General features: G+C 47.2%; 1 protein-coding gene across 5 annotated transcripts in view; it reads left to right on the top strand.

Annotated features, from left to right (window-relative positions):
• DNHD1 (dynein heavy chain domain 1) overlaps positions 1-22450 on the top strand; it is an 84415-nt gene extending 61965 nt beyond the window's left edge. For all 5 annotated transcript variants that reach the window (XM_063641171.1, XM_063641168.1, XM_063641169.1 and 2 more), the window contains 19 exons: positions 6986-8594; positions 8782-8990; positions 9196-9400; positions 9476-9578; positions 13306-13455; positions 13709-13891; positions 14021-14452; positions 14661-15132; positions 16023-16319; positions 16569-16721; positions 16915-17093; positions 17223-18188; positions 18384-18570; positions 18782-18904; positions 18993-19194; positions 20338-20429; positions 20574-20723; positions 20945-21750; positions 21964-22450. In XM_063641171.1, the coding sequence (XP_063497241.1) occupies positions 6986-8594; positions 8782-8990; positions 9196-9400; positions 9476-9578; positions 13306-13455; positions 13709-13891; positions 14021-14452; positions 14661-15132; positions 16023-16319; positions 16569-16721; positions 16915-17093; positions 17223-18188; positions 18384-18570; positions 18782-18904; positions 18993-19194; positions 20338-20429; positions 20574-20723; positions 20945-21750; positions 21964-22314 (6869 nt within the window). In that variant the 3' untranslated portion in view covers positions 22315-22450. The remainder of the gene's footprint in view (positions 1-6985; positions 8595-8781; positions 8991-9195; positions 9401-9475; positions 9579-13305; positions 13456-13708; positions 13892-14020; positions 14453-14660; positions 15133-16022; positions 16320-16568; positions 16722-16914; positions 17094-17222; positions 18189-18383; positions 18571-18781; positions 18905-18992; positions 19195-20337; positions 20430-20573; positions 20724-20944; positions 21751-21963) is intronic.
• The last annotated feature ends 220 nt before the right edge of the window (positions 22451-22670 follow it).

Raw genomic sequence — 22670 nt, 5'->3', positions numbered from 1 at the left:
CACTAAATGTCCACAAGAGAAAGCAGGAAAGATCCAAAATTGACACCCTAACATCACAATTAAAAGAACTAGAAAAGCAAGAGCAAACACATTCAAAAGCTAGCAGAAGGCTAGAAATAACTAAAATCAGAGCAGAACTGAAGGAAATAGAGACACAAAAAACCCTTCAAAAAATTAATGAATCCAGGAGCTGGTTTTTTGAAAAGATCAACAAAATTCATAGACTGCTAGCAAGACTAATAAAGCAGAAAAGAGAGAAGAATCAAATACATGCAATAAAAAATGAAAAAGGGGATATCACCACCAATCCCACAGAAATACAATCTACCATCAGAGGATACTACAAAGACCTCTATGCAAATAAACTAGAAAATCTAGAAGAAATGGATAAATTCCTCGACAAATACACCCTCCCAAGACCAAACCAGGAAGAAGTTGAAACTCTGAATAGACCAATAACAGGTTCTGAAATTGTGGCAATAATCAATAGCTTACCAACCAAAAAGAGTCCAGGACCTGATGGATTCATACCCGAATTCTACCAGAGGTACAAGGAGGAACTGGCACCATTCCTTCTGAAACTATTCCAATCGATAGAAAAAGAGGGAATCCTCCCTAACACATTTTGTGAAGCCAGCATCATCCTGATACCAAAGCCTGGCAGAGACATAACCAAAAAAGAGAATTTCAGACCAATATCCTTGATGAACATTGATGCAAAAATCCTCAATAAAATACTGGCAAACCGAATCCAGCAGCACATCAAAAAGCTTATCCACCATGATCAAGTGGGCTTCATCCCTGGGATGCAAGGCTGGTTCAACATACCCAAATCAATAAATGTAATCCAGCATATAAACAGAACCAAAGACAAAAACCACATGATTATCTCAATAGATGCAGAAAAGGCCTTTGACAAAATTCAACAACCCTTCATGCTAAAAACTCTCAATAAATTAGGTATTGATGGGACGTATCTCAAAATAATAAGAGCTATCTATGACAAACCCACAGCCAATATCATACTGAATGGGCAAAAACTGGAAGCATTCCCTCTGAAAACTGGCACAAGACAGGGATGCCCTCTCTCACCACTCCTATTCAACATAGTGCTGGAAGTTCTGGCCAGAGCAATCAGGCAGGAGAAGGAAATAAAGGGTATTCAATTAGGAAAAGAGGAAGTCAAATTGTCCCTGTTTGCAGATGACATGGTTGTACATCTAGAAAACCCCATCATCTCAGCCCAAAATCTCCTTAAGCTGATTAGCAACTTCAGCAAAGTCTCAGGATACAAAACCAATGTACAAAAATCACAAGCATTCTTGTACACCAATCACAGACAAACAGAGAGCCAAATCATGAGTGAACTCCCATTCACAATTGCTTCAAAGAGAATAAAATACCTAGGAATCCAACTTACAAGGGATGTGAAGGACCTCTTCAAGGAGAACTACAAACCACTGCTCAATGAAATAAAAGAGGATACAAACAAATGGAAGAACATTCCATGCTCATGGGTTGGAAGAATCAGTATCCTGAAAATGGCCATACTGCCCAAGGTAATTTATAGATTCAATGCCATCCCCATCAAGCTACCAATGACTTTCTTCACAGAATTGGAAAAAACTACTTTAAAGTTCATATGGAACCAAAAAAGAGCCCGCATCGCCAAGTCAATCCTAAGCCAAAAGAACAAAGCTGGAGGCATCACGCTACCTGACTTCAAACTATACTACAAGGCTACGGTAACCAAAACAGCATGGTACTGGTACCACAACAGAGACATAGATCAATAGAACAGAACAGAGTCCTCAGAAATGATGCCGCATAGCTACAACTATCTGATCTTTGACAAACCTGACAAAAACAAGCAATGGGGAAAGGATTCCCTATTTAATAAATGGTGCTGGGAAAACTGGCTAGCCATATGTAGAAAGCTGAAACTGGATCCCTTCCTTACACCTTATACAAAAATTAATTCAAGATGTTTTAAAGACTTAAATGTTAGACCTAAAACCATTAAAATCCTACAAGATAACCTAGGCAATACCATTCAGGACATAGGCGTGGGCAAGGACTTCATGTCTAAAACACCAAAAGCAATGGCAACAAAAGCCAAAATTGACAAATGGGATCTAATTAAACTAAAGAGCTTCTGCACAGCAAAAGAAACTACCATTAGAGTGAACAGGCAACCTACAGAATGGGAGAAAATTTTTGCAACCTACTCATCTGACAAAGGGCTAATATCCAGAATCTACAATGAACTCAAACAAATATACAAGAAAAAAACAAACAACCCCATCAAAAAGTGGGCAGAGGACATGAACAGACACTTCTCAAAAGAAGACATTTATGCAGCCAAAAAACACATGAAAAAATGCTCATCATCACTGGCCATCAGAGAAATGCAAATCAAAACCACGGTGAGATACCATCTCACACCAGTTAGAATGGCCATCACTAAAAAGTCAGGAAACAACAGGTGCTGGAGAGGATGTGGAGAAATAGGAACACTTTTACACTGTTGGTGGGACTGTAAACTAGTTCAACCATTGTGGAAATCAGTGTGGCGATTCCTCAGGGAACTAGAACTAGAAATACCATTTGACCCAGCCATCCCATTACTGGGTATATACCCAAAGGACTAGAAATCATGCTGCTATAAAGACACATGCACACGTATGTTTATTGTGGCACTATTCACAATAGCAAAGACTTGGAACCAACCCAAATGTCCAACAACGATAGACTGGATTAAGAAAATGTGGCACATATACACCATGGAATACTATGCAGCCATAAAAAATGATGAGCTCATGTCCTTTGTAGGGACATGGATGAAACTGGAAAACATCATTCTCAGTAAACTATCGCAAGGACAAAAAACCAAACACCGCATGTTCTCACTCATAGGTGGGAATTGAACAATGAGAACTCATGGACACAGGAAGGGGAACATCACACTCCGGGGACTGTTGTGGGGTGGGGGGAGGGGGGAGGGGCAGCATTAGGAGATATACCTAATGCTAAATGACGAGTTAATGGGTGCAGCAAAACAACATGGCACATGGATACATATGTAACAAACCTGCACATTGTGCACATGTACCCTAAAACCAAAAGTATAATAAAAAAAAAAAAAAAACATAACTTGTCAAAGCCTGACCAAAAGAAGAAAAATAATAGAAAATGAACAGCCCCATACCTAAGAAAAGTTTGAATGCATAAGAAATGTTTCCAGTCCCAGATGGTTATACAGTTGAATTATATCAAATATTTAGAAAAAAAAGTACAACTTATACATACTTTTTCAGAAAATTGAGAATACTAAGCCATGATGAAGACATTTCCAGCAAAGAAATAAACTGTTATCTTTCATAAACCTAAATGCAAAAATAAATCCTCACTGAAATATTATTAAATAAAATTCAGCAACATACAAAAAGAATAACATCTTAAGACCAAACGGAGCCTATCCTGGGAGGGGAAAGCTGACTAAACATTGAAAAATCAATCATTGTAGCTCACATTAACAGAATAAAGGAGCAAATGAGTAAGTAATGTTAGTAGATAAAAATCACTTGACAAAATTCCAACACTCTTCCCTAACTCCCAGGAAACTAGGAATAGAAGATAACTTTCTCAATTTGATGAAGAGCATCTATTATACTTACAGCTAAATACATACTTAATGGTTAAATATTGAATACTGTCCCCCTAAAATCAGTGAAAAGGCAGGAACATACTCACTGCTTCTATTCAACATTGTACTGGAGACCACATCGATGCAATTAAGAAAAAGAAATAAAAGCTTTTAAAATTAGAAAAGACAAGTTAAAACCGTCTGTATTGGCATATAATATGATTGTCTACATAGAGACCCCAAATGAATATTTTTTTAAACCCCATAAAAAACTACTGCAATAAATAAGTTAATTCATCAGGGTCACAGGATACAGAATCAATCCATTGAAATCGTTTGTATTTCTATATCCTAGTAACAAACCATTGGAAATTGAAATTTTAAAATATTACTTAAAAGTCATTTAAAAGCATAAAATACTTAGGAATAAATTTAATTAAAAGCATTCAAGATCTGTACACTGAAAATGACTAAATATTGCCGAGATAGAGGAAACGTAAATAAATGGAGAAATATATGATGTTCATGGATCAGAAGAGTCAGTATAATTAAGGTCCTCATTCTCCCCCAAATGATCTATAGATTCAATGAAACGCCAAGCTAAATCTTAACAGATTTTTTTTTGGTAAGTTGACAGTCTTATTCTGAAACTTATACGGTAATGCAAAAGATCTAGAGGAGCCAAGCAACTTTGAAAAAGAACAAAGTTGGGACACCTACACTAGTGATGTTAAAACTTGCTATACAGTTGTTGTAATGAAGAGAGTGTGGTATTGGTATAAGGATATACATACGGACTAATGGAATAGAACAGAAAATTTGATATATAGTCATACATGGCCAGTTGATTTTTAATAAATGTGCCAAGATAATTCAATGGGGGAAAGGATAGCCTTTTCAAAAAATGGTGCTGGAACATCTGGATATATGCATGGGAAAAAATGAACCATGTATTCTACCTCAAAATCTAGATAAAAATAAATTATAGGTGGATCACAGACCTAAATGTAAAAGCTAAAACTATAAAATTTTTAGAAAAAAATTGGAGAAAAATCTGTGTGACCTTGGTTGGGCAATGATTTCTTAGGGCACAAAAACTAAATTTTATCAAAATTGAAAACCTATGCCCTTCAAAAGACACTGTTACGAAAATGAAAAAATAAGCTATTGACAGAGAAAACATGCATGATACATGTATCTGACAAAGGACTTGAACCCAGAATACATAAAAAACTCTTACAACTCAGTAAGAAAACAAACATCATTCCAATGTTTTCAATGGACAAAAGACTTAAACAAATGACACTTCACAAAAGATATATGAGTGGCCAACAGTATACAAAAAGATGCTTGATATTATCAGGCATCAGTGAACTGCACATTTAAACCACCATGTGATAATTAAGAAGACTGACAATAATAAGTGTTTTCAAAGATGTAGAGCAACTGAAACTCTCTCACTTTGATGGTGAGAATGTAAAATGGTACATCCACTATAAAAAATATATGCCAGTTTCTTACTAAATTAAATATTACTTAACATATGACCCAGCAATTCCACTCTTAGGTATTCACCCAAGTAAAATGAGAACCTCATATCCTCAAACTTAGTATACATGAATGTTCACAGCAGCATTGTTCTGTATAATGGTAAATCCACATCTCCACCCAAGTGGCTCCAGGTGGTGGCAAGAGATAAGAATTTAGAAGCACCTCTCCCACCTAGCAGACTAGCTCCCTGCTTTGCCTCCTTTCCTTTAAAAACAGGCCATTCAGGCATTTGCCTGAAAACTTAAAATGACCCACACCCTATTCCCTTATATATACTGCCAGTCCCTCCCTCCATCCCTCCTTTCCTCCCTCATTCCCTCTCTCTCTGTCTCTCTCTCTCTCTCTCTCTCAATCTGACTCTTCACTGCTGCCTCAGGTGACATGAGGATGAAGGACTGATCTCCCAGCTCATTATGCCCTCCTTGCACAGGATTCAGTAAAAATCTTTGAACTTGTTTCCTATTGTTGTGGTGTATTGAATTTGTCCTTCTAAATAAAGAACCAGAATAAGTTTTCTGTGTGAAGGACACTCTGGTCACAGGTCAGACAACTAGGCATTAGGCTGTCCATCAGATAAAAGAAGTATCCTGTGAAAGGCACACTGTAAACCCCCACACTCAGCTCCCCTTTATTTCCTGTTAGGGCAGGGTTGTTGGCTGCTCTGGTACTAGAACACCAGTTTAACTGGGGGCTCTCAGAAAAATACTACTCAGGAATAAAATGGAACAAACTACGGAAACACACAAAAACATGGATAAGTCTCAAAAACCTGCTGAGTAAAGGAAGATAGACATGATCAAGTACATACTGTATGATTCTATTTATATGAGGTTCTAGAACAGACAAAGTAACCTATAGTGATGGAAATCAGATCAAATAACAATGCTTGTGATGGTGGTGGCAGGGGGATTGATTGGCTTTAAAGGAGCGTGAGGAACTCTCTAGGGTGATGAAAATGTTCTAAATATAATTGGGGTGGTGATGACACAGGTGTGTACATTAGTCAAAATTCACTGAACTGTACACTTAAAATGTATACATTTTGTTGTATGTAAATCATGTCTTAATAAGTTTATTTTTAAAATTTATTATTATTATTATTTTTAGAGACAAGGTCTCACTCTGCCACTCAGGCTGGACGGTGCGATCAGGGCTCACTCAAGCTCTCGTGCTCAAGTGATCCTCCAGCCTTAGCCTCCCAAGGAGACAGGTCTACAGCACAAGCCACCAGGCCCAGCTATTTTATTTTTCATTTTTTGTAGAAACAAGGTCTTGCTATGTTACCCAGGCTGGTCTTGAACTCCTGGTCTCAAGAAATCTTTCCATCTCAGCCTCCAAAAGTGTTGATTACAGGAGTGAGCCACCATATCCCAGCCTAAAGTTGATTTTTTTTTAAGTGTACATGTGATGTAACTCTATTCTCTTTGACTGGAATGATTGCCCTTTCCCCCTAATTGTGATCGATCTGGTTTCTATCCTTCTCAGCTTCCAAATCTTATTATTCACTAACCTTCAGTTAATGAATTATTCATTATTATTATTATTATTAACCTTCAGTTAATGAATAATAAGTCACAGAGGTAGGATCTAGGGAGAAGAGAGAAGAAATTCCTCAATTTTAGGGAGAATGTGGGGGAGGGAGAATAGCTTACTCAAATGTGACCAAGTCCCAACACGTCAGATTCACAAAATTCCTTTAGAACTGTGTGTGGCAAGAATAGAGGGAACAGGTTGATACTCTCATGTGGACTTTTACATGTCCTCATTATTATTCCTCATGTCCCATAGACCCAGAGAAGAGCTGCCAGCCAGTGTTGGAGACTCTGCGCCAGGCCATGGATGGCACTGTGTATGCCCACAGCACCTTGGAACTGCAGACACTGCAGCCTACAGTCAACTTCCTTGCCACTGTCACAGTGCCAGGCTACTGTGAGCGCCCACTGTGTCCGCGCCTCTTTCGACTCTTCACAGTCCTGGCCCTGGAAAGCATGACCCAGGCCACCCTGCTGGACAGACATGTGCCTATCATTCAGGCTTGGCTTGAGCGTTTCCCTTCTGTGGAGCGGGAGCGTGCTCTGGCACGAGGTCTGGTTAGGGCCTCAGTAGAGGCCTGGGAGGCTGTGTGCAATTGCTTCATGCCTTCACCCCTCCACCCACACTACCGCTTCTCCCTACACTCTGTGAGCCACCTACTGAGCAGCCTGCAGCTGCTGCCCAACAGAACAGGCTCCCGAGGCTTTGTGGACTATCCCAACCACCAGGAGCACTTGCGCCTGGTGTCAGGCCTGCGAGGCACTTGTCTGACCGTTATGATGGCCACACGCAACGTGGTGCGTCTTTGGTTGCATGAGGCACAGAGAACCTTTTGTGACCGGCTGGACAGCCCTAGGGAACGCTCCTACTGTGCCAAGCTGCTCCTAGTAGTAGCTCAGAGTGTCTTCTGCTGTGGGCCAGGGCCCCAGCACCTGGGCAAGGACCATCAGGAGGATGAGGAGGAGGAGGAGAGGGTGCCCGAAGTAGAATCTGAAGGGGAGTTGGCCCAGTGGGAGGACTTCAGCGACAGCAACAGTGAAACAGAGGAGGAAGAGGAACTTTATGGCCTTCAGGTCACCAGAGTCTCAAACTCCAGTAATCCAAGTCTAACACCATCCATAGGACCAGTAAGCAGGGGGATGAGGGAAAGCATAAGTCACAAGATAAGGCAAGAGAAAGGCACAAGGGCGTCCAACTATAGGCTCCAGGTAAGGAGATCATTCAAGACTTGGTGGCAGAAGAAACCCCAGATGGACCTGGTCTCACCCTTGTTGTTGCCAGTGCTACTACTACATCCCCAGGAAAAGCCCTCAGACCTGGTCTTCAGTCAGGAGCTGATACTGGGGCCTAACTCTGAGACCCCCAACTTGTACCTGGAACGACAGTGGGAGAAGCTAGAGGAGCAGCTGGCCACCTCAGCTGCTCAACTGAAGCTGAGCCCCCACCTGGCCCGGTGTCATTCCATGGCCCAGCACGTGGCCCGCCTGGTCCGGGTGCTGGCCAGGCCCCGGCAGCATGGCCTGCTGCTCTCGGGGGCTCTGGGTACTGGGCGCCACACTGCCATCACTCTGGCTTCTAGCATTTGTCAGGCCCATTTCTTTCATCTACCATCTGGGTCAGAGGAGGCCATTCTCCAATGTCTACAAGATGCCAGCTGGCATGCTGGCATGTTAAGCCAGCCGGTGGCTCTATTGGTACCCAGTGGTGTGGATCTCACTACACTTCATCGCCTCCTGGCCCTGGCAACCTCAGGCAGTTTCCCTGGCCAGTACACAGAAGCAGATTTGGACCGCATTGGAGAACACCTCCCCAGGGAGAACCTTGGTATCAAACAGAACATCAAGAAGGAAATGGTGTTGCAGAGGTGAGGCCAAGAACCCCATATGCGAATCTGCTCTGCTCTTACTCTGTCTTGGCCAAAAGGCCAAAAGGAATTCTGTGGGCTGCCGTGAGGGCTGAGAAGACTGCGGCTAAGTGGTCTGGTTGGGACTGGGGCCAGGAGGGGCAAGCAAAGGTAAAGGGGAGGACATTAGCTGAGCCCTGGCCCACAGGTTCCACCAGCAAGTGTGCAGCCACCTTCACCTGTTCTTCCTGATTGGAGATAAACAGGCCCACAAGCAGCTGCCCTCCACCCTTTTCCTGAGGCTCCTTCAACTGGCCACTGCCAGCATTGACCGCTATGAACCCTGGGACCAAGCTGCCCTGGTCAAGGTGGCCCAGCATCACCTGGAGGGTGCTCAGAGTCTACCCCTTGATGACGGTAAGCCCTTTTTACTTGTCCTTACCACTCATCTCTACCAGGCTCAAATGAGGGTTATTACCTAGGTCAGTCTCTCTGTCCCTCTCTAGAGCCTACAGAGCCCCCTTCACATTTCCTACCCTTCTTCCTGAGCTAGGAGAGGATCCCTTTCTTTCCTGTTTTCCTACAAGCTCACAGAGTGAGGCTAAAGCCATGCCCATTGCAGGCTCCTGGAAGTACCCAGATCTCCAGGCCTCAGTTCCCAGTGTGGCCAAAGCCATGGCTCTTATCCACCTTTCGGCCACCCACTACCATGAGCACCTGTGCCCTGCATTGCCACTTGTCACCCCCAAGACCTTCCTAGACTTCCTGGACACTTTCCTGATGCTGCAGCAACAGACAATCCTGAAGATTAAGAACAAGGCCCAGCGGTGAGTGGTCCCATCCCCTGCACTGTACCTCCTTCTGCTCCTTTGGGTTTCCTCACCAGCACATTGTATCTCCAGGGTCCAGAATGCCTTGGAGAATCTGAGAATGCTGATTAAGGAGCACGGTACCTATGCCAATCTGATCTTCAACTTGGAACAGCAGCTGAAAGACTCCTGCAAGGTAAGGAGATGATTTTGAGGCTTCCATGGCACTGTCAAAGCAGGAGCCCAAAAGGGGACTTGAAAGGAAGCAACCAGAACGAAACTTAGTTCTTGTCCCCCTAAGCTTCCCCTTTCCCTAGGAAATCTCTCTAATCTCTCTGCTGCCCCCTCCTTTACAGCTTAGGTTCAAAAGTTTCCCATGATACAGCTAAGACCACATTGATTCTTCATAACAGGTGAAACCCAAGCATCTGCTTCTGGTTGCGCCTAGTACCTTCATCATGTGAAGTTCAGTATGCTACCAAGATCTCTGTAGATTCCCATGGGGGTTGGGGCAGGGATTACATCTCAGTCACCACTCACTGACGTCTTAGAGTTATCCTCTTTTTCCATAACACTTTGTCCCCATACCCTTTCTTCCACAAAAGCAACAAACAAACAAAACTGTTGTATACAGTGAGGACATGTAGATGGGTGATGGCAGCAGGGAGAAATTTGCACAGAACCAGAAGTAGATTTATAATGGTATACTAGACAAGAGTGTCCTGAATTGTCTTACTCACCCTCCTGTACCAGGCATTTTCCTGTGACCAACTTTTCCTTTCCTCTCTCATCTCTCTAACACCTGCTCTACAATGTTTTTGAGCTGTCCCATTTTTCCTTTAGCACTCCCTTCTAGTTGAAACCTCAAAACCTTTTGCTGTCTTATACAGAACAATCTTATTCTTTGAATAAACAAACTTCTTATATCTGGCTAAAATTGGTGATGATAGGGCTTATCACACCTTCTAAAGCCAAATACTCCTAGTTAAAGGTGTTTTCCCAAACTAAAGAGCAGTTTTGTTTTTAATAAGAAGAATTCTAAAATAGCACCTTTTTTTCCTACTACACAAGATGTTGATAAATATTCTGGTATAACTTCAGAGCAGTGAACTAGTGCCCATCTCACACTCAGATAATCTTTCTACTAGGGTTTCAGGCCTTAAGCTCCTAATACCTAGCCAGCTGTTCTGATAAGTGCCTTTAGGACTATCATCCAGTGCCACACAACTCCAGAGACATGGCATATGTCGTGTCTACTAATATGGTTTTCACTGTGTTTTATATAAATGATATCCCCTGGAGTTTTAAAGGTACTGGTGCCCTCCTACTATTCACCACCTAGGATGAACAGTTTAGATTAGACCTCAAGACTCAGTTAAGTTGCAAAGAAAGAAAAGAAAGTCAGAGAGCAACAGAAATCCCCTTTCCCGGTTTTTTGCCCTACATTTTCCCAAGACGATTAATACCAGGATTGTCGATCTGGTTTAGGGGTGCTAGTATTCCTTGATCTGTGAGTCAGTTACACCAGAGCAGAACACAGTAAGCCAAAGATCTGGATAAGAGATGTTCATAGTCTCAGGGTCATTCAGAGTCAGATCCCTTGGTCATTCATTCAATAGCCGTAATAGTGTGTACTTCTTCCAATGTTCCCCACCCCAAGAAATGGCATTACCATCCACTGAGCCAAATCCCAGGACTCATTCTGGGCCCCTCCATCTCTTTACTGTCTTATATTTAACTGGTTAATTTTTTCATTATTGCACTCAACAAAAATTTATTGAACTCGACAAAAATTTATTTTTTGTTCAGGCATTTCTTAATATTTATGTCTATGTCAATATATGCCTACATTTACATCTAGATGGATGGATAGATAGATAGATGATAGAATCCTTGCCACACCTTTCTGAGGTAGCTATTCTTTTCTCACTTTACAGATGAGAAAACAAAGATCCAGAAAGGTTGGGGAGACTTCCCTAACCTTATAAGGTTGTGATGAGGATTAAACAAGATCTTACATGTCAAGTATTTAAATGTGCTGGCACATAGTAAGAGCTCAAAAAATGTTAGTTACTATTAATATTAGGTTAGGCCAGGCACAGTGGCTCATGCCTGTAATCCCAGCACTTTGGAAGGCCACTGCCAATGGATCACTTGAGCCCAGGAGTTCAAGACCAGCCTGGGCAACACAGCAAAACACTGTCTCTACAAAAAATTATTCAGGCATGGTAGAACCTATCTGTAGTTCCAGCTACTCAGGAGTCTGAGGTGGGAGGATCACCTGAGCCTAGGAAGTTGAAGCTGCAGTGAGAAATGATTGCACCACTGCACTCCAGCTTGGGTAACATAGTGAGACCCTGTCTCCAAAAAAGAAAAAAAATAGGTTAGATTGCTTCCTAATAAGAGGAGATAGGGCACTATCCTTACCTTCATGGTGCTTATAGTTTAGCAGAAGATAAGAAGATATAGACTCATCCAGGCAATGACAAAACCATGTTATAACAGAGTAAGTTCAGAGCACTCCAAAATATCAAGAAAAACTTTCTAGAGAAAGCAGAGTGCCCCGCTATGCAGCACAGAGCATGTATATAACATGGTAGGAGCTCAAAAACATTCACTAACTATGTAAACAAATGAATGAAGTACATGAAAGTTGATGCCTGAAAGTTAGGTCAGATTTGATCAGTGTTTGAAAGGGGCCGAGTGACAGAATGTCCCAGGTTGATGTAACAGCATGTGAAAGGCCTACAGGCAAAAGACTGTGTGCCACATTGGAGGAACTGAAAGTCCAGAATGGCTGGAAAGTAGCGTGCTAGGAGACAGAAAAGAGATGAGATTGGAATGATGAGTAGGGGCCTGGTCATGGGGGTATTATAAATCAAATGTAGAAATGACAAGTGTTAATGACAATGATTCAGTTTTTAGAAAACCAGCCAGGCTGCAGTGGGGGAATAAAAGGAGGGGAGTAAGAGTGGAAAGTGAGAGACCAGTTAGGAGGCCAGTGCAGAAGGTCGGGAGTGAGAGGGCCTGAGCATGAGTGACTGACGTTGGGAAGGGCAGTGGACACGAGAGGCATTTAGGAGGTAGAATTGAAAGGCCTCAAAGATGGGCTGGATTTGGGGGGATTCAGGAGATGGAGCCAAGGTTAACAACTCAGTTTGTTCCTTGGAAAACTTGAGCGTATCTTGCCACCATTCTCTGAGAAAAAGAATACACAGGAGAGGATTCAGACTACAGGAGAGCTGAGGAGGCATAACCAATACATTCATTTGGGGACATGTGGAGTTTGAGGGGCCTGTGAGACCCCCCAAGAGAAGATTTCCACCAGGCAAATGAATACATGGTATGGGGCTGGGAGGGAACCTAGCTAGAGAGAGAGATTTGGCAGTTGGAACATAAGTAGGAATCAAAGCCATGAGATTAGGGAGGGCATTAGAAGTGTAGAGTGAGAAGAGAAAGGAGGCTCTGAAAAAATTGATGAGGAATAGTTAAGGGCTGACAGAGGAAGAGAATGAGAAAGAGCAGCCAGAGAAGTTAGAGAAAGCCCAAGGAGAACACAGTAACATGAAGGCCAAGAGAGGAGGATGCCTCAAGAAGGAGGGAACTGTCTTCTGTGACAACTGCTGCTAATGGGTCAACTAAAATATAGAGTAGTGTAACATAACTGTTAAACACATAGTCTTCGGGTGAAGCGGCTGCAGAAAAAGCAACCACACACTTGGGGCTGTGTTACTAGATATATAACTCACAGACTAATAAGTGACAGACCCAGAGCTCAGCATCTCTCTGTGGCTTACTTGGAGTTCAACGTGGTCAGTCTTTCAAGTGAGGAGTGTGCTACAGTTCCAGGATCATAGGGTCTTCTGGGGTGTTCCTGCATGGCCCAGGATCTGGAGCTGCAGGGCCTGGATCTCTCTTCGCAGAGCCTCAGCATGTTTCAGCAGCAGCTAGAGCAAAGCAAGCTCCTATACAAGCAGCAGCTGGAAGAGTGTTGGCATCAAGAGAACCTCATTGAGAACCTGGCCAAGCAACGGGATGCCCTGCAGGCTCAGCAAGAGGCTTTCCTGGAGCAGGTGGGCTCTTCCTGCCACCTGCCCTGCACTGCTCCTCTCTCAAAAGAGGGCAACCCCTCTAAGGATACTAAGAGGAGAGGATGGAGTGACTCATCGTGGAGTCTCCTGGGGGGAGGGGACAAAGGTAATAGGATGGCTTGGGGAGTGGCCTCTCATGGGGACTCCAAGGAGGACATGATTCCCCTAAAAACACCTTGAAGGAAGAACGGAACATCTCAGGAGCTCACTTCAGAGGGTATCTCTCCTCATGTAGATGAGCAAGGCATTTCTGGAGCCTCTGAGCCAGCTGCAGGTGGCTGACTTTGAGGAGATACGGAGCTATCGAGCACCACCAGAATCTGTGGTCCGGGTGACTGATGCAATGTGTGACTTGTTCCACCGTGAAACAGGCTGGGCCAGTGCCAAACGGCTGTTATGCACTGAGGATTTTTATCAGGTAGGAAGGGTGGAGCACAATGAAGGAGGATAGAGGAGGCATAAAAGGGACACTTGGCAAGGCTAAACTGTTGGGTCAAGGTCCAGAGCATCCATGTCTTCCCCATCCCTTTAACATACATCCTTCCAGGAGCTGGTGTTCTTCCCCAAGGAGAAGATAACAGACTCAGAGCTGATAAAGTTACATCTAATTCTGAAGGCTCCAGGTATGAACGATGCAGCCCTGCGGGCAGTGAGCCGACCTGCAGCCAGCCTGGCAGCCTGGCTCTGGGCAGTTCTGCACTATGGGCTGGCACATTGCCGGGGACTGCCCACAAGCCTGCTGCTGCAGCAAGTGGAGGCAACACTCACTCGGGAGCAGGCCCGCCTGGGCTACTACCAGTTTCAGGCCCAGGAGACCCTGGAGCATAATTTGGCCCTGGCTAAGATGGTGGAAGATGCCCAAGCTTCCCACAACTGCGTGGCGAAGACCCTCAGTCAAGCACAGTGTGGGCAGTATCACAAATGGCCCATGAAGGCTGCACTGCTCACGCCTATGCATGCCTGGACTACACAGCTCCAGGTAACCATCCCCCTCCAAGATGTCTCCTCCAAAGTTCCTTTTATGCCGTTCCCCTGCTCCTCCCTGTGCCCTCACTGCCTCCCTCTGTCGCTCTCTGCACTGCTTGCCGTGCTTTCCTCCACACCCCACCTTGCCCTCCCTCTGCCATATCTCTGCCTGCACCCTCCTCACTGGCCTACACAGCCTCTGGTCTTCCCTTCCACTCCAGAAGCTGAAGGGACGCTGCATGACTGTGTTCGGAGATACCCTCCTATGTTCAGCTGCCATCATCTACCTGGGTCCCTTCCCACCATTGCGGCGCCAAGAGCTACTGGACAAGTGGTTAGCTCTGTGTTGGGGCTTTCAGGAGGCTCTGGGCCCAGATGATGTGGCACAGGCACTGAAGCGGAAGCAAAAATCTGTCAGCATACCACCAAAGAACCCCCTGCTGGCTACACACTCTCCCTTCAGTATTCTGTCCTTGCTGAGCTCTGAATCTGAACGGTACCAGTGGGACGGAAACCTGAAGCCACAGGCAAAGTCGGCCCACCTGGCAGGCTTGCTTCTGCGAAGCCCCACCCACTACAGTAGTTGCCGTTGGCCTCTGCTGCTTGACCCCAGCAACCAGGCCCTCATCTGGTTGGACCCGCTGCCTCTGGAAGAGAATAGATCTTTTGCACCAGCCCCCACTGAGGGTAGAGGTAAGCAGGCATAATAAATGCAATGCTTCCGGAGTATCTGAACTGCCCAACACTCAGCCTCATGTGGTCTTTCCCTTCATAATGAGGACACTGTATTTTTGTGATCAGGATGTCCCAGATTTCACCAGCCTATACTATAGGAATAAATTTGGTCACATTTATTTTTTCTCTTTATTACAATGATTGTGAATCTACATGACTGATTGGTTCATGATCTTCCACTTCCCTGGTCTACTCAGCACTATCCAAATTTATCCAATGTTCAGAAATCCTGGGGAATATTTCTGTTGGCTCTGTTTTGATCGGGGACCCATCTGGGTGGAGTATGGGAAGGAACATTTTCTAGGAAAAGGAATAGAGTGTTTATTTCCCAGAAGAAGAGGCTGGGGATTGAGTTTGTGAGAAAAATGTGACCTTATCTGGAAGGGGGTCCTTTCAGATGTAATTAAGTTAAGGACTTTGAATGAGATCTCCCTGATTCTTATCCGGATGGGCCCTAAATCCCGCAAATGCCCTTACAAGAGGCAGAAGAAAAGGCATAGAAAATACAGAAGAGAGGCTATGTGAAGATAGAGGATGAATAGGATCCCTCCCTGGAATTTTAGAGTAATAATTGTGATAGCCAACATTTATTGAGTGCTTACTATGTGCACATCTAAGTGTTTTCTATGTATCATTTCATTTAATCTTCACAGTAACCCTATGAGGTTGCCACTAATATCAACCCCATTTTGCAGATAAGAAAATTGAGTCATAGAGAGCTTAAGCAACTTTCCTAAGATGTGTTCCTGCAGACCTTCCCTCATGAAATGGAGCCCTTGAGTGAATTCCTCCCCTAAGGAGTCTGATTCCTCCCCTAAGAAGAGCTCCTCTGAATCTTTCTGCCCCAGGGAAAGGCCTCATAAGAAATCAAAACAGAGAGAGTAAAACGGACATGAAAGAGGAAGATGATGAGAGTGAAGACAGTAACGAGGCTAAGGACCAGACAAAAGAGCAGAAGGCAGAGGAAAGAAAAAATGAGCAGGAGAAAGAGCAAGAGGAAAATGAAGAGAAAGAGGAGGAGAAGACAGAGAGCCAGGGGTCAAAGCCAGCCTATGAGACTCAGCTTCCATCTCTTCCCTACCTTAGTGTTCTTTCAGGTGCTGACCCAGAGCTGGGTTCTCAGCTCCAGGAGGCAGCTGCTTGTGGTGAGAACTGGTCCCCACCTACCCTGGCCCCTTTTTGACTCGCCCCATTCTGTGACCCCACAGGCCTCCCCCACCTCAGTCTAACTTCAGTTCCCATCCTTCATCCCGGGCACTAACTGTATTTAAGCGTCATGTGGGAACCCTCCTATCAGCCACAGGGAAGCTGGTCAGAGCCAGACCTCGTGCCTGGGGAACGGGGATCATGGGTGCTGGCATTGTGGGTAGGGTGCCTTTGCCTCCCTCTCACAGGCCTGCCTGTGCTACTGACCAATGTGGAGCTGGGTCTAGGGTGCCAAGAACTGCAATGGCTGCTGCAGCGGGAGCAGCTGAGTCCACCCCAGGTGCAGCCTGGCTTCTGTCTGTATCTCAGCACCACCCTCTCCCTCTGTGCCATGGAAAAAGGTGAGGCCCAGAGGGCAAACTGCCAGTACAGTTGTGTGGACACACTAGGCCCTCAGCACCAGCCCTAAGAGGGCTTCACTCAACCTGGCCCAGAGGAGGCACAGGTCTATAGCAGGGAGCCATTCTCCCTGTCTACTCTACCCCCTGGCTCTGCCAAGGGGAAGAGGTTAAGCATCTCCCATGTTACCCCAAGTGCTAGGTTGTGAACTGCTAAAGGGGCTGAATGTGCTGGATCTGGGCCTGAACATGGAAGTACTGGAAGAACAGATGCTGCATGAAATCTTGTGCAGAGAGTGTCCTGAGCTCGAGACCCGCTGGCAGGACCTAAAGATCAGAACCCTAGATACCTGCAAGGCTGTGAAGGCTGCTGAGGTGCTTGGGGGCTCAGTCTGTGGGTTGAGATGAGCATTGGATGGACCTGGGTAAGGGGATGGAGATGAATGTGGATGTTTGGGGACTGTGGGAGAGGGCCAGATCCATCCAACAAATGAGTGTATGCAGGAGCGGCTGTTGACGATGCTGCTGTTCCAGAATCCAAAGCATCAGAAGCCAGCCAAGTTTCTGCGGAACATGGTGAGGGCCCAGGGAAAGCTATGCCAGCTGCGTGCTCATTTTGAAGAGCTAGAAGGGCAGAAACTACGGGAGATGGTATCGTGGGCACCCTATCGGCCTGTGGTTTGGCATGGAATGGCCATGGTAAAGGCCCTAAGCCAACTGCAGAACCTGCTGCCACTTTTCTGTATGAGCCCAGAGAACTGGCTGGCAGTCACCAAGCAGGCTCTGGACAGCATGAAGCCACGTGAGATTAATCACGGGGAGGATCTGGCCAGCCATCTACTGCAACTGAGAGCACACCTGACCCGCCAGCTGCTGGGCAGCACCGTGACTGCACTGGGCCTTACCCAAGTACCCTTGGTGGGTGCATTGGGCGCTTTGGCTCTGCTGCAAGTGACAGGGAAAGCATCAGAGCTGGAAAGACTGGCACTCTGGCCTGGACTAGCAGCCTCTCCCAGCACAGTCCACAGCAAGCCAGTCTCAGGTGTGGCTCGACCGGCCTGGCTTGGGCCAAAAGCCTGGCATGAATGTGAGATGTTAGAGCTGCTGCCCCCATTTGTTGGCCTGTGTGCCTCCCTGGCAGGCCACTCCAGTGCTTGGCAGGCTTACCTGTCACTGTCATCCACAGTGCTGGGTCCTGCACCTGGGCCTGGGCCTGAGCCACTCAGCCTCCTCCAGAAGCTGATCCTGTGGCGCGTTCTGCAACCTGAGTGCCTGGCAGGTGCCCTGGCAGACTTCACCACTAGCCTCCTGGGTCGGCCCCTGGATGAAAACATGTGCACTCCCACCATGCCCTTTAAACATAGTCAGGCTACTCAGCCCATGCTGATCTTGTTGCCACCGCCTGGCCACCCCTCAGCCACTCTGCATCCTCTGACTGTCATCCAGAAACTGGCTGCCAAGTATCAGCAGGTTTGAACCTAGTTTCTTGGCCACAGAGTGACCGGGCTCCTATGGGCTGGGGCGTGCGGGACCCCCTCCAAGCATTTTCATGGATCTTTCTGTACTACTCAGAGACTTTTGGGATCCTGGTAGCATTAGTTTGGGTCCCTCGGGTCACCCTAGGATCACTTTGAGTCATGCTGCCATCTCTTTTTTGGTCCCCAGGGGCAGAAGCAACTGCAGGTGATAGCCCTGGGCTCTGAAGCCTGGGACCCAGTCTCAGTTGTGGTCAGCACTCTATCCCAGGCTATGTATGAGGGGCACTGGCTGGTGCTGGACAACTGTCATCTGATGCCGCATTGGCCGAAAGAGCTGCTACAGCTCTTGCTGGAACTGTTAGGCAGAGCCAAGGGTGAGTTTACTGCCTAGATTGGCTTCCAGGATCCTATCCTACACTTGAGCCTTAGCTTGAAATCTCAGGCCTCATGGCCAGTGACCTGGCACCAAACTTATCCACTTGGCCTTGTATCTGACTCCTGACACCCCTAACCTCAAGTCTGATCCCTAGACTTCTGCCTGACCCTTTATCCAAGGACTGATCTCAGACCCTTGTCTGACTCTAGTGGTTGCAGACCTGGAATCAGAACAGCTTTTAGACCAACCTGAAAGCAGGAATGTAAGCACTGTTCACAGAGATTTTCGTCTTTGGCTTATTGTGCCTGCAGAGTCTAGTGCTTCTTTGCCAGGTGAGGAACTTAACCCCCTACAGGCTCTCAAATTGGAAGTGGGAGGGCAACTGTGCTGTGCTGACTCAGCACTCTCCTTTCTCCCCAGCTGTGCTGACCCAGCACTTCATGCCTGTTTTCTGGAACCAGTCCCTGGAGCTGGGCCATGTTTTGATTGACAGTGTGGAGCTAGCCCAGCAAGTACCCTACATGCAACCCCCCACCCAGGCACTACCTCTGCTCCTCCTCCATGGCCTCCTGCTATACCGGCAGCTCTATGGAACAAGGCTGCAGGCACACAGGGGGCGCTGGTGAGGGACCCCACCCATTCCTGCTCAGTCAATCACTCAACAAACATTGAGTATCTTCCATATGCTGGGATGAGTAAAACTAATTCATCTTTGGAAGCTCCAAAGAGCAAGGGCAAGGGGAAGTCAAGGAAGGCTTTTCCGAAGACTTTGAGATTTTACTTTGAATTGAGTCTTAAAAGCAGAGGCAAATCAGGTAGAGATGGACCTTTCTGAGCAGAGGGACCTAAACTCAGCAGAAAGGAGGAGACTTGAGTGTGGTTGACGTGGACATGCTAGGTGTTGAGGAGGGAGAAGTAAGGCTCATTATAAAGGGCCTTTAAGACTAGGGCAAGGTAGGCCAGGCGCGGTGGCTCATGCCTGTAATCCCAGCACTTTGGGAGGCCAAGGCGGGTGGATCACGAGGTCAGGACATTGTGACCATCCTGGCTAACACGGTGAAACCCCATCTGTACTAAAAATACAAAAACTTAGCCAGACATGGTGGCAGGTGCCTGTAGTCCCAGCTACTTGGGAGGCTGAGGCAAGAGAATGCGTGAACCTGGGAGGTGGAGCTTGCAGTGAGCCGAGATTGCACCACTGCACTCCAGCCTGGGCGACAGTGCGAGACTCTGTCTCAAAAAAAGAAGACTAGGGCAAGGTGCCTGATTTTATCCTGAAGACAGTGGGAAGCCACTGAAGGGTTTTAAGTAGAAGAAGAAACAATATCCTTTTTGTGTGTTGGAAAGATCACTCTGGATGCAACGTGGAGAATGGACCAGAAGAGGCAGGACTGGGGGCAAGCAGAGCAGTTTTAGGAGACTCTGGAAGTCTCCAAGGAAGAAATTGTGGTATGGGTGGTAGGGTGGTAGCCATGGAAGGGATAGAGAATAAATATGGGGTGAAGAGGAAGGAGGAGTCAAGGACGACTCTCAGATTTTTGCTTTAGATAATTGGGTGGCTGGCGGTACCTCTCACTGAAATAGGAGGTGGAACAGGTTTTATGGGGGGGAAATGATGATTTCAGTTGAAAGCAAGTTGTATTTGAGGTGCCAAGTGGCAATGAACCTGAAGCTCAAGAGAGAGGTTTGAAATGAAGAAAAGACTTGACAGTCTTCAGCATATAGATGATAATGTGAAACCCTGCTTTCCACTCCCCTTCTCTAGGAGTCAAGTGACTCTAACCCAGGTTCTTCAGACCCAAGATCAGCTGTGGGCAAGTCTTAGCAATCCCGGTGCTGCCATGCAAGAGCTGGCTGGTGAGACCCTTCCTCTCCCCCTTGGAGTAATCAGCCCCCAGGAAAGCCTGGAAGAGGGTGGGGGTGGGATATAATTCACAGCTTTGGTTTTGGGGGTGGTGGAAACTGAAGGTACTGGAACTGAGAGACTCTAACCTCATCCAGCTTCAGTTTTCTACGGGGGTCCTCTGGGGGACACTGAGGACAGGGAGGCCCTGATTAGCCTCACACAAGCCTGCCTGAGCCCCAGTAGCGGGAGCTGGGTCCAGCCACACACACCCCAGTCTTTGCTGGCCACGCTCATGCCCCTCCCAGGTAAGCCTCACTCAGGTATCTGTTTTGGGGTAGGGAATAGTGCAATGCAATGCCACCCCCCACAGAAATGTGGACAGCAGTCTCAATAAAGGTATATGAGGGGGTAATACCCATACTGTTATGGGGGTGATGGCAGTAAAGGATCAGAGGAAGGCCTACTCTCTCGAGTCTAGGGTGGGGAGAGCCCATCTTGTCCCTCACCCCTCACTTCTATCCCCAAGAGCTAAGGGAGCTGGATGCAATGGCAGAGTGCAAGGCCCAGATGCACCTACTGCCCTCACCACCTGAACCCCGGCTCTGCGGACTGAGTGAGGGCCCCCAAGCCTGGCTGTTGCGACGCCAGAGTCGCGCTCTCTTGAGTGCGCTGCAGCGGAGTTCACCCGTGTGGGTTCCTGAGTCTCGAAGAGGCGCCCAGCTCGCCGAAAGGAGACTGCGGCAACGCCTAGTGCAAGTCAACCGGAGGCTGGAATCACTGCAGGATCTGCTGACCCACGTGGTTCGCCAAGACGATTCTGGCGCCCCGTGGTCAGTGCTGGGGCCGAATGCGCGGCGGCCTCTGGAGGGCGTCTTAGAGACCGAGGCTCTAGAACTGAGCCAGTTGGTGGGCACGCTACAACGCGACCTTGATTGCCTGTTGCAGCAGCTGAAGGGCGCACCCCCGTGCCCCTCCCGCCGCTGTGCTGCGGTGGCCCACGCTCTCTGGACTGGCCGCCTACCCTTGCCTTGGCGACCTCATGCGCCGGCCGGTCCGCAGCCGCCCTGGCACTGGCTGCGACAGTTGTCGCGCCGTGGGCAACTGTTGGTTCGTTACTTGGGCGTGGGCGCGGACGCGAGCAGTGATGTACCAGAGCGCGTCTTCCACCTGTCAGCCTTTCGCCACCCGCGCCGCCTGCTGCTGGCATTGCGTGGGGAAGCTGCCCTGGACCAGAATGTGCCCAGCTCGAATTTCCCTGGTAGCCGAGGCTCAGTCTCCAGTCAGATCCAGTATAAACATCTGGAGATGAACAGCAACCCTCTGCACCTCAGGGTATCTTTGCGCCGCCCCTCCTTCGCGGTTCCAGTCCCCTCGAAGTCTGTAATTACACCTCGCAGTTACCCCTTCTTGGTGATCTTGCCCCTCGGCAACCCTGCTAGCTTCTCTGATCTCGCTCCACCACGACCTCCCACCCCCTAACCCCCACTTCACACCTGCCACCTCCCAGCTTCCTAGCCTTGCCTGACCAGCTTCTGACGCTCCCAGGTGGAGAATGGTCCAAACCCCACGGTTCCAGAGAGAGGACTGCTGCTGATCGGGCTACAGGTCCTACATGCGGAGTGGGACCCAATAGCTGGAGCCTTGCAGGACAGTCCTTCCAGCCAACCCAGCCCTCTGCCTCCTGTCAGCATCAGCACACAGGCCCCGGGCACCAGTGACCTGCCACCGCCAGCCGACCTGACTGTGTACTCCTGTCCTGTGTACATGGGAGGGCCCCTTGGCACCGCTAAGCTGCAGAGCAGGAACATCGTGATGCATCTGCCCTTACCCACCAAGCTCACCCCCAACACCTGTGTCCAAAGGAGGGTCCATGTGTGCAGCCCACCCCTGTCTTGAGCCCGTCTACCAAAATAAAGTTGTAGTGATTCCATGAAAGATTTCTGAGATATGGGGGTAGAGTAGGGTGTGTGCACACCAAGAAGGCAGAATGTGACACACTAGGGGAAAGGTATAGTGTGCATAACTGAGAAAAGAGGAGGTATATTCACACTGAAGGTAGAAGAGGGCATGTGCCTGGCAGCTAGGAAGGGGAAAGTGTGGGTTCACTTGGGGTGGGGTGGGGCTTGGTGTTAATCGCGTATCTAAGAAGCTAGGCAGACCCAGCAGTGTCTGACACACAGAATCCTAAATCCTTGCCCCGCTGTCTACTGTGGTCTCAGCACTTGTGCTAAATCCACAAGGGATATGTTTGA

Source organism: Symphalangus syndactylus, chromosome 6 (assembly GCF_028878055.3).
Source record: "Symphalangus syndactylus isolate Jambi chromosome 6, NHGRI_mSymSyn1-v2.1_pri, whole genome shotgun sequence".
NCBI lineage: Eukaryota > Metazoa > Chordata > Mammalia > Primates > Hylobatidae > Symphalangus > Symphalangus syndactylus.
Note: the sequence above shows the minus strand (reverse complement) of the source record. Positions and strands in the feature narration are given on the sequence as shown.